The following is a 12819-nucleotide window of genomic DNA, read 5'->3' as shown; positions in this document are numbered from 1 at the left end:
AAACCAAAACTAAAATGATTTGTCACTGTTGCAAATAGAAAACAGAAATGATGTATTTCACATCTAACAATGTGCAAAGCTACTGTATCAACTTGTCATGTCTCTGCTCCGCACCCAGGGACTGCCAGTCTAGTAGAACTACTAGCTGAGTATGCAAATTCCATCCTCGATAATTAATGACACGTACTGTATAGCACTACCCTCCCCGCCGACCCAACTCCTCTCTCCTCCTCCTCCTCTCACCTCCTGAGAGGTGAGAGTTTGTCATTATTATTTATATTTCATATTAATACTTCCTGGCTGTCACAATTTTTTTGTTTGAATGCACTAATCCCAGTGAGAAAATCAGTTTCAGCTTCAATCGGCTAATGGCTATTCACACGGTTATGATGAGTGCTCATCAGTGTCATGATCAGGGACTCTTTGACACATAGACCGGCTAGGAGGCAGACAGGTGACCTTCTGTATACCAGACGGCTTCTCTATCAACTAATAGCATACCTATTCTGGACATAATAGGGGAACATTTGGCGAAAATAGGAAAACATTCGCCGAGCATAGCCAAAACGTCTGCGCTTGTAGATTGGCAATTTTCACATACCAGCACACACTACTCCATTCTCCACAGTAGTTCAATTTAACAGTTCATTAGAGTTTTTAATGTAAGAATACCAAAGCATGTGTTTTAGAAATACCATTGTGCCAGTATTGAGCTTTATTTTCAGTGGGAGCTTAGATGTAAGATTCCAAGATATAAACTGAGATTAAAAAAACATAAATGCGCTTTAAAGAGCAGGCATATGTTTTTATTTTATTTTAATCTATGTCAATTATATATATATATATATATATATATATATATATATATATATATATATATATATATATATGTCTATCTGTCTATCTATCTATAAATATCTATACATATCTATATATCTGTGTGTGTGTGTGTGTGTGTGTGTGTGTGTGTGTGTGTGTGTGTGTGTGTGTGTGTGTGTGTGTGTGTGTGTGTGTGCGCGCGTGCGTGCGCAGCCGCGCGCATGTGTATATAAAGTTTGGAAACTTAACCCCAATATGCTTCTGTTGGTAATCACTCTGTTTGAACGACCTGCCAGTCAGGTGTGTTTTTATTGTATGTATTGTAATTACTTGCGCAAACAGAGCGCGCAAGTAATTAAAATACATACAATACAATTTTCGTCCATGTCGCCGTTTGATGCGTATGCGCCGTGCCAGCGTATGACGTAATGACTACTTGTGCTTGATATGGCAGTGGTGTCGGATTACATACATGTATACATACATGTATACATAGGTTACCTTTAATCCTCCCGACACTAAAACATATCGTCATTAAGTCAAATTACATATACATAGAGGCATTTCCTTTAATCCACCCGACACTGATCGACACTGATCCACATATACGTCACCATCTTACCACTACTACTTTTTTACCTCCAAAAACTAGGTACGTAGCAAATAGCTAAACCTAATAATTCAATATTTCAAACGTTCTTTCACAGAGAAGCTGAGATTTGAGTTTGTAGCGGTCGACAGTACTGCTTGCGCACTAGTAGGCCATTTATGGCCTACTTGTGTGCAACAAGCAAGTAGGCACTCGACAGAGTGCAGTTCTAGTTTATTATTATTTTTATTATAGAGTAGCCAATTATTTTTACCCCCTTTTTCTACCCAATTTAGTCGTTATGTCAATTGATTCCTCCCCACACACATTTCTGTGTTACTTCATTGTTGTATCCTACTGAGTCACCTGCCAGTGAGGAGCCCCCACCAGGAGAACGTAGGGCCTTCGTCCTACTCCCCCCGCCCAACACTCACCGCTGACCCAGCCCTTACATATATAGGGATTACTAACCAGCCTGAATGAGGAGGAACTCCTTGGACTCTGTGCCCATTTCATTGGAAGCTGTGCAGTTATAGCTCCCAAAGTCGTTTTCAGTCTCGGGTGTCACCTGGAAGAAAGAGTATGAAGGTCAAAACAGGCAAATTGGGCACTGTGTCACACTCCTACGTTGACCCTTTGCTGTTAGACCATTAGAGAAGCCTATTTTTAGCCATTGTTCTGTGCTTTTCTTCTGCTGAATTATTGATCAGATTTCCCCACAACAGATCTGAGGGAACACCCTTTATATCAAGCCTAGGCACATAAAATGTTGATGGCAGCAAGGTGTTGTGTCATTGATTGTACACAAAGACATGTCACATATTTATGAATATAAATGACTGCACCTCAAGATAGCTAGCTAAAGGGTTTCTGAAGATCTTAATGTTGGTGGTGTTCGAGTTAGGCAGCTGAAGTCCATCTCTCAACCACAGGATGGACACTTCATTCGGGTGAGCCAAAATCTCACAGCTGATATTGACAGCATTGCCTTCCCAAGTGTACACTGCCACGGCACCTTGGATCTTAGGGGCATCTAGAAGAGGGGGGAAAATATCTATGTCAACACCATCCGTCCTGAACTTTCATAGTTGAATTATTGTATTGGCTTACTGCTTTACTCACTAGAAATGACAAGGTTTGCATGATATGCCAATAAAGAGAAGGAAATTCTTACAGCGGACTTCCAGGTAGGCTGACTGAGCATCCTCTCCAATAGCGCTGCGTGCTGTGCAGAGGTACTGTCCGGCGTCTGTATACTTGACATCCTTCAGAGTGAGAGAAGAAACACGAGCATCGCTCCTCACCACTACGTTCCCATCCAGGCTCTAGACGAGAACAGAAAACCCAGGGTGTTCATTTCTAAAGTGCTGTATATTAAAAAACATTCAGTTATAGTGCACAATCTTATATTACATTTAACTGTATTATGTAGAATTATGCAGACAAGATCAAAGCTTTATGCTTTAACCATTCTCCTGTGTCTGATCCGTCACCAGTAACAAAGCAACTTTCATCTATTTTAGCCAAGAGAGTGTGACCTGTACAAACGCTGTACAAAGCCTGTGCTTATTAATCAGAGAGAGAACAGACAGTATTCACACCACTGGAGGCTCATCTGTGGAAAGATTTAAAAGAGTTATGGACACATAGCAGGAGAGACTCACTCAATAATAGATAAGAGAATGCAGCAGAGACCATCAAGAGCTTTTTCCAACTCTTGTTAAATTCTTCTGTGTTTTTCTAGGCACTTTGCACTTTCACACTGATGAAGTCATGTGCACATTGAACTCTGTTAACCACTTGAACGCTAGTATCCCTATTTTGGGGTAACATTCCCCAAAGAGATTTGGTGTAGAAGGAAACAAGAGCAAACTAAGAACAGAGACAACTCAGGTCGGTTTTATTAAGTACAGAGTCAGAGGGTTAAGTGGTTAAGATCTGAATTGTGGACTCACCCCTAGCTGCATGCTCGGAGATATGGGTGCAGAAATGTGCCCTGTGCAAACATTCTTCTATAGCACATGCATCAGTTTTAAGATGAATCAAATACAAAAGTCCTTTGCATGTGAAACTGGGGAAAACTGTCCATGGAGTCTGCTAAAGAGATGAGTGAATGGCCCTGTTAAGTTCCAGATACAATATGGGTATCTGGTTTCATTAACTTGATATGGGCAGTTACACCAAGTAGCCTCCTGACCTGCAGTGTCTGTGTCAATAATTGTTTGTTGTGGTTGTTGTGGATACCAAGCTTCCTGTTCCGTGACAGGCCATTTCCTCATCACACTTATATTATGGAAACTATTGTGGATCTTGGTTGAAATCTTTGCGTCTTTTTTTTTTTTTTTAGATTTGTTTTTGGCTTTTTGCCTTTATCGATAGTTACAAGTAAAGATAGACAGGACAGAGGGAGAGATAGGAGGGGAGAGACACGCAGCAAAGGTCATCATGAACGGGACTCGAACACGCGACACGCTGTCAGGCCAGAGCCTGTATGTGGCATGCGCCTGGACCACTAGGCCAGCGGGCACCCTGAAATCGTTTGCATTTTGATAGTCAATTGCAATAATATTCAATTTAAATTCCATACTTCGCCATACTTATGTGTCATACTTATTTCCCCTTCTTCTTTTTTCACTGCAAAAATCTGTGAGGGCTAAATCGGCAAACTCAGAAACTCAATCAACATACCTGAGGTTATGGCTGTGCACAACGTTAAAGTATACATGGCAGGCTTGGTTTTTGTTTTGATACGAGTTCTATTTTCAAAATTGGTGCAGGACCTTTCAGCACCTCTCTTGGATTCATTTGCAATTTTGCATGGCTTTGACCCAAGGTGCAGCTGAACCAATATGGCACAAATTCCACTGCACATATTGAATTAGGGCTAGGGGGCAGCCATGTAAGAGAAATCCTCATTAGTTCCTATTCAAAGTCAATGGACAATGCATGTCTGAGGCATTCATTATGCATGAGGGGTAGCAGGACCACAGAAACACTTACATAACAGTCCTCTTTCATTCTGACCCTTGTACACACAACCCCTCCCCCCAAACTCGCATTCCTTGTATAGAGAGCATCTTGGCATCAGCAGAACACTCATCCTTTAAGAGTCAAATCCAATTTAAGTTACTGTCTCAACACTACAGATTTTAACTCTCTTTCTTTCTCCCTCCCTCCAATGTATAAACTTTTGCTCATGAGTTATGTAAAAGGAACAAACACCCACACACTGTCTTCAAATGCCTATGCGGCCTTCATCGGGCTATCTTTATGAGTTAAAGATAGCCTGATGAAGGCCGCATAGGCCGAAACGTTGCGGTTTCCCTATTAAAGTTGGTTCACTGCATTTGAAGACAGTGTGCGGGTGTTTGTTCCTTTGTCATTGGCGGGCACCGTACCCTCTCCTACGCACCTGTCGCCTGTAGGTGTGCAAACGTTTTGCTTTTCGCTCATGAGTTATGTACAATATGAAGTGAAAAAAGGTGACAAAGTCATCATCGTGACCAGATAAGACAACTTTTTGCAGACGCTAGAAGTCAATTTTCAAAAAAAGAAAAGAAAAGTAAGAGCAGTCCACATTCTCTACATGCAGTCTATAAAGAATATCATCCTGTATTGGAGGGAAAGAAAATTGTTTGTTCATTTGCAACGTGATATCTGGGATTCATTAAAGTTTCATAACTATGGTTTTCAGCAAGGAGGCTGGATGAATAATACAACAGGGTGGTGGTTGTCTACTGGAAACATCTAGCAGTTTCATGCTTACTTTCATTATGTGTTTTCTTTAGGGCATAAAAATAGAAATCAAACCAAACACCTTGCACAATATAACAACCGGAAACAAACGAGAAGAGCATTTATTGCATGATAACAGAACATCCTTCATTGCTTCAAGCGTTCTCATGAATCAAGCCAGACTCACTGGGGTGTCCCACCAGTCTTTATACTACAACTAGGGATGTTGTGCCGATATTGACTTTTTTTTGCCAATATCCGATATCCCGATATTGTCCAACTCCTAATTTCCGATACCGATATCAGCCGATATCAACCGATACCGATGAAGTCGTAGAATTAACACATCATGCCTGATTTTATCGTGATGCCCGACTGGATCCATTCATAAATGTATGGTTTTCAAAATAAAAATAATCATTATCATAAATTTGATGATGATTATCATAAATAACGATATTTTTTACTATTTTATATTTTACGCAAATATCGGCCGATAATATCGGGAGGCCGATATATCGGAAATCCCTACCTACAGAAAACAGATTATTGACAGAATTGGAAGAACATTTTTGAGAATAGGTTTGGCTTGAGATACATGTACAGTATGTGACAGAAGTCTCACTAAACCTCAACTGCCTCAGCATCCAAATTGGATGCATTCCCTGTTGCTTGCCAACTGACCACAGCTTGTTTGCTAGGGATGAAATGATTCAATGTTGTCCACTGTTTGGATTAGACAAAGTACAAACAATAATGTAATAATAATTCAACATCAGCCACTCATATAAACCAGACTTAGTCCAGGAGCAATAACCACAAATTCAAAAACAGAAATATACTCATGTTATCTGTAAAATAGTTGTTCTACATAATCTGGAGACCACAAAAGGAACTAGTATGGCCTAATTTTGTCATGTTGGAAATTATGCATTTTTCCTGCATGCAAAGATGTTTCTTCCTTTGCATGGGACAAATTGTATTCATAAAATAAGATTGGCTTACTAAAATCTGGTGTAAATATGACGACAGAAAATCTGTGGATTTGGATCAGTACTGGGTAATTAGCATGAGTACTCATAATTGCCATGTACTCATAATTGTTCTTGGCACTGGCAAAATGATATCTCAGCATTTCTACTTTGACGAAAGGAAACATGGTACTTGCACAACGCTCTCAAGCAAATTTGAGTAGCCACTACTTATTACTGAGCTTCTTACAATAATGCCTTCAGTCACCTTTTCTCTGACTGAATCCCCCGGTTCTCATTGAGACACCTCAGTTTCCTCTTGTTTAGTTAATCAAATTGATATACATAAATAAATAACTATTTTCTGATGTCAGAAATTCATATTGAACTCTGGAAAGAAAAGGAAGAGAGAGGGGAAGACTGTCTTTGCACACTTTGCTGTTTGGCAACTATCGAGACTGAAATCAATCACAGAAAATAGTCCTACAAACGGAATGAAAGTGTGCACTCTATTACTATAGTAAATGAAATATTATGGAGACTTGCATGAAATCGGAAAAAATGACATCAGGAGCTCTCCCCTGTTTCAAAATATGATTTGATCTATATCTTGCATTCCTTAATTTTCCGGCTGGATAATTTTAATAGTCACAGCCACATTGTTGTTTTTCAAAGAGGGGATCGTTGTAATGAGTGTGACTCCCTTTAAGAAAAATGAATAGGTATATTAAAAGCTATACCTTGTGTTGCTCGGGCCGAGTCCATGATGCCTGCAAAGGACAGAAACAGAACACAACAAAAGGCAAAGCAATCCTTAGAGAGCCATCCTCTTCATGGCAAAGCTAGGATGCTGCACATTGCATGCAAGTGACCAAGTCTCCCCAATTCATTTCCAGTACACCTATCTCACAACAATTACATGTAATTATGTTAATGGTCTACTGACACAGTTAGGGGTACTTCGCAAAGTGCCAAATGTGCTTGTGTTTGTGGTGCTGGGCATTTGCCACTGGGGTTAGGGTCCACCTGAGGAGTTGCAATCAACAGTATCACTAAAAGACTCCACAAGCCACATTTTTACTGTTTTGGTGTTTTTTAGTTCTTTATTGGTTATTGGTTTTATTCAAATGCAACTTTGTTACTCTCTGGTATTTTTTGTTGTTACTGTCTAGTTTTGTTGAACTTTATGTTTAATGATATTCGATAAGGTAAAACATGTATTTATTTTCTGTTAGGTTTAGTAGTACTGTATTTTATTTTATTTTTTTAAATGTTTTTTTTATGGCTTTCGCCTTTATTTTATATTTTTTATAGAGGAGGGACAGACAGTAGGCTGACAGGAAATGGGGAGAGAGATGGGGGAGTGACATGCAGTAAAGGCCATCGGGATCGGGAGTCGAACCCGCGGCACACTGCTAGACTGGACTACCAGCCAAAGTGCCTGGACCGCTGAGCCACGGCCCAGGCCACTGTATTTTTATTTTATTTAAAAAATAATAATGTGACTGTCACCATGTCAAGTCATCCTTAGAAACATAAACCTATTGGAAAGTACTACAGTTATGCTTCAGACTTATGGTGCAGATTTTCTAGGCTGACTTTCTAGTGTAGAGAAGCATAGAGGAATGTTGTCTTGTTGAGCAGGAGGAATATGACACAACCCAGCCAGAAGTACTAAGAACACCTTTGCAGTTCTTTTGGCAGTTAGCACATACAGTATGTCTAAAGCAGCAAGGATATAAAAACAGAATTCACACTGTCATGTTCAAGTTGGGTTCCATGACAGTTCAGTCTCGTCTCCAGTACAGGGCTCTACTCTGAGACGTCATCAAGTGGCACTTTCTGGGACCTGCTCCATTTGGGAGAGCAGCCCGTGGAATGGTGACAGTACCTAGAGTGATTTTGCTGAATATAGGTACATATTCTACTTCCCATCTGTTGGTATTTGTGTAATTGGGTGTAAAAGGTAGATCAAGTAAAAACTCACTGGATGAAATCACAGTTTACCACCTTCGTTCTCGGGATACTCAATTTGAGAGATGTGTTAATGTTCAACATACAAGGCTTAAATTTACAACACCTAAGGAATTAAATATTTGAAGTCAAAGTTTGATTTACGGTAGCGTACCCTTATTAGTTAGTTTAAAAAAAAGGTTTTGGGGGAGGTTATTCATAAGACTTAAGGTGGTTGCACACTGGACGCGTTTTCCGGAAAACCGATGGAGAAACGGTGCTCGGTGTGTGGGGACCCTTACTGGCAGGTTTGGCATTGCGTTAAAGGCCAAAACTATTATAACACAGTGATTTCTGGCTCAGGTTTTCCATTTCAGTGTTTATGGGCCCTTCTCCTCACCACTCCATATAGTATTTCATAATTTGCATATTCCAATCAAATACCACCTGCTCATTTTGCTTCTTTTCAGAGGGAATATAGCCACTATGTGAAAGGCAAAGCTTTGATATTACAAATGTTTCCTGAACATTGTGTCATACAATGTCAGGGTTCCATACTGTGATTTGTTTATGTGGGAATGTGTTAAAATTTTGATTCCACAGTCACGCTGGGAGCTAAAAACAGTATGCGGGCTCTATTATTATTGTCATGCTGATCTTTTGTTTGTTCTTTACCTGATCACCAGAGGGGATGTGCAATTGTGCATGCTCTACGTTGTTATTGTGTTAAAATTCAGCATCTCCCCTGTTAATAAAACACCAAATTCTGCAACTGTAGCACTTTGTCATGTAATGCCTTGAGTGTTGTCAATTGTCATGGAACATGCCCACAATTGTGAACAACAACCCAAAGCATGCAGTATCTGAGAGAAAATGAAAAATGCAGTGCTCAGGGGGCCCCAATTCCATCTCGACCCAGCTTTTTTCCGCCGACCTCACGCCGACAGCTCGGTGCGGCGGTTCTTGCATTCTTTATTTTGTTTTGCTGAGAATAAGGTTAGAAATAAGTGTAGGGTTAGGCATAGTTTTACTGGGGTTAAGTTTAGGAATAGGGTTAGGTTTAGGCATAGTTTTACTGAGGTTAAGGTTAGGAATAAGGTTAGGTTTAACCGTTTAAGCATAATTTACTTAGATTACTTTAGGAATACCAGGCCGCGCTGTTCCGCCGGCTGTACACCCAGGGCGAGTTGGTAAAGGGGCGAGTTGTTTGGTATTCACTCAGGGAGCATGACGCATTCATCTGCACCTCAGCTCAGAAGAGCATGAAAGTTAAATCTACAATCCTCAATCTGTAAACTGTATATCTCACTAACTGTGTGTGCTTATTAATTCAACATGCCTGTGAGACAAGCATTCTGACTGGTCAAATACATTTCGACATAATGGAGTGATATTATCAGAGACTCTGATGAACACACACCACGTGTGAAAAGGTTAGTCTACTCTAGCCCCATAAAGAGTATTGTCTTATATCCATGTGTTCCAGTGCTTTACTACTTTAGATTTCAAGATTTCCCTACCCTAAGCCTACAGTTCTATACTTTGGTGGTTGGAGTGTGAGAAACAGTCAGAAATGTGTTTCAGTTGTGCGGTTAAAATTCCTATACAGTGTGGTTAGCTACTGTATGCGTCACTGTTCACTAAGATGATGGGTTTGTGGTGACAAGGCAGCGTGTCTTATTTTCTCCATTATTTTTATTCTCGTGTAAGCAGGGAGTTTTACACTCGTCTGTTTATATTCTGTAATTCACATGAAGAGTATTTAAGTATTTAAATAAAGACATTGATTTTGCACTACACAGATATTGATACAACCCAAAATGATTTCCTCAACTGAATTTACTTAACAAGCTAATATTATGAAAATGTGCTTATATATATGTTGTTAACCCATTTTGGGCGGGAACCCCTTTTGGTGTTAGCATTACGTTATGCTTTAGCTATTGAAAAATAGCAGATCTACAAGCTCATAGCGCGCCACCGAGTGGCGCGCTACGAGCTTGTAGGTCTGCTATTTTTGAAAAATCGAAGAACGACTGACATAGAAACATAGCTTTTTCAGAAAACTGTCAGGATGTAGAAGACGATGATTGGCCTGGATCCAGATCCTTGAGTCATTCATTATCACTTATTATTTCCTAATTAACCACATTAATCCTAGCATCCATATTTTGGACAAATTGTCCAAAGAAATTAAATATGTCACATTATTTTCACTTCATTTATTTATTCTTCAGAAAATGCAGCAATTGTGTGCTTGTGGATTGGCTATTTTCACTATTTGTGATAAACAACAGTATATCTGGTTTTCAGAACCCCACTTTGAGAATGAGAACCAATGTTATACAGTATATAATACCCTCAGCCTTGAAAGTTACTGACTACAATAGCAAAGAGTTTTTTTTATTTTTTTCATCACACAGGTACAGTGTATTCACTTCAGTGCTCTCAATATGTGGAGTGGAGCTGCTTCCCTACTGTTTAACCACAGGGAAGCCACTGTCATTTCTATGAATCACCAGATGTGAATAGTCCAACTATCGTGGGAGTGAAGATTTAAAAAAAAGTGATTCACAGGGTTGGATCCAGGTAAAAATAATATATCCTTCTGCTAAATCTCGAATTAAATCTAATAATGTATGGGTATGGGGATATTGGAGTATAATTGATATTAAAAGATCTGTCCATATTATTGCCCCATTTCCCTGGTATAGTCTAAACAGTGATAGTTGATAGTGATACAGTAAAATGGCGATGATGTGACTACTGACTTGCACTTGCAGAGGCTTTTCCTTGAACTGATATATATTTTAATCTGAAAAATAACACTATTTACAGTATAAAACAGGCAGATGTTTTTGTGTGTATTTGTGGATTATGGTGTGTCTCTAACTGTGTCAATAGACCTTTTAAGTACTGTCATGGTGAACATGGGTTTGGGTATAATATGTAGTAAAATTAATACATAGACTAGATTTTAAGAAATAAGCTACAGACTCCCATATGGCCAAGGCCATGTTTTCATTTTGCAAACATTTTAATAGCACAGATTCATTCACTGTACGGATAATGCAAAAACTGAAATTATATTGCTGGCTTCTCTATTTCATTATCCAAAAGCTGGATTGCTTTATTATCCCAAATGTTTATGTGAGATGATATGAAGAAGGCAACTAGGATGATAGAACAATGGCTGACCAGAGGAGGAGAAAGAAATTCCATATGGTTGGGTATTTTAATGTCAGCCCTATGAATTATAAACAAATCAAATACAACAAAACATCTATTTTATGTTACATTAGAGTGACATTGAAAACCCCACTAAATATCCCAAAAAGCATTCTATGAAACATGCTTTATGGAAAGGAAAATGTAAGAATGGATAGAATGAGATGGCCAACATAGCAACAAAGTATTGAAGCGTAACAAGCAAAAAAGCTAATAGCTTTTGTCATCATCAAGAAAGTATCAAGAAATTGAAAAGTATCTACTTGACTGAATATTTCATATGACTAGGGCAATAGAGTGTATCAACCCTTTAATTAATTCACATTTAATATTCTCCCCAAATCATGCTCTTTCAACCAGAGCATGCCTGTCACACAAAGAACCAATGTGGATGTATCGTCTTATCATTAATAACCAGTATAATTGACAAACCTGCATTACCTTTTTACAACACTACACTGCAGTGCAGGCTTGGTATTTGGAGGGGAATATCATGTGTAAATCACACTCTAGTCGTATCCCATGTGCGGTCAGCTATGATATATTAGTATATTGTTCCTCCAATTTGTTTCATATATAAAAAGACATTTGTCTCCTGCCTTCCAGAGAGTGTTGGTTACAGTCTGCCTGGCCAGCCCAGTGAGTTCTAGCGCCCATGGAATGGGAAAAGACTGTGACGGGACAGGCACACCCAACAAAAACACTTAGTACGTACTCTACTACATGACTCTACAACAGTACAAAACATCAGGCAGCAGCATGCATACACCACGATGCTGAGCAGGGGAGGTTGCTCAATTACCACAGGCCACCTAACCAAGTGCCCGTAACAGCTCCACCCCACAACAAGCTGTCTTCAGCACAGCCTCATTGGCACAGTGAGTTGTTATGTCACTGTCGCGACCTAGCTTTTACACAGACATGTCACCAGTGAAGGGTGTGAGGGGCTGGGAAGGAGCCCACACCGGACGAGCACAGTCAGCGCACAGAAGTCAACAGACGGCTGTGTTGTCGAAGGACAACGGATGCACGCTTATGAGAAACAACACACATGGGAATATTTGTCCAGAAACTTTGAATTTCTAAATATTATAAACAGTCACAACAGCCGTTTTTGTTTTTTTGTTGTAGGATATGTGGGGATTATCATAACATGGATCTGTTATGAGAGAAACAGTCCTTATAGCTATAGATATCAGTACCATTTGAGTGGGAAAAACCTTACCTATACTAAAGCCTTGCCCCCTGCCCCTCGCTGGTGAAAACTCCAGGAGGGAAAGTGGGTTTGTGTCACTGTCCTATCTATCAAAGGTGTTTATTCAAGACAATGGGACAATAAAGAAAAGCTCAGAATAGGCTTTTGTGGAAGGCTCAAAAGACCACAACAATCATATTGATAAAGAAACACATTGAACGAAAGGTAATATTTCCCTCTGGACCAGACATATTTTCGCCACTCCCATCCCCATGGGCTCTACAGACAAAGAGCCTCCCTCCCTGTTCTGATATGTGATATCAGTGTGA

At 39.6% G+C, this 12819-nt stretch overlaps 1 protein-coding gene across 2 annotated transcripts in view; it reads right to left on the bottom strand.

The window, feature by feature from the left end:
- The window catches only part of ncam1b (neural cell adhesion molecule 1b), a 99560-nt gene that overhangs the window by 17326 nt on the left and 69415 nt on the right, over nucleotides 1-12819 (bottom strand). The window contains exons 10-13 of one of the 2 annotated variants that reach the window (XM_079514174.1): nucleotides 6855-6884; nucleotides 2583-2733; nucleotides 2254-2441; nucleotides 1880-1976 (exon numbers count right to left, since the gene is read on the bottom strand). In XM_079514174.1, coding sequence (XP_079370300.1) covers nucleotides 1880-1976; nucleotides 2254-2441; nucleotides 2583-2733; nucleotides 6855-6884 — 466 coding nt within the window. The remainder of the gene's footprint in view (nucleotides 1-1879; nucleotides 1977-2253; nucleotides 2442-2582; nucleotides 2734-6854; nucleotides 6885-12819) is intronic. The other variant, XM_079514175.1, reaches the window with a different exon arrangement.

This window comes from Electrona antarctica (assembly GCF_951216825.1).
Source record: "Electrona antarctica genome assembly, chromosome: 11".
NCBI classification, from domain to species: domain Eukaryota; kingdom Metazoa; phylum Chordata; class Actinopteri; order Myctophiformes; family Myctophidae; genus Electrona; species Electrona antarctica.
Note: the sequence above shows the minus strand (reverse complement) of the source record. Positions and strands in the feature narration are given on the sequence as shown.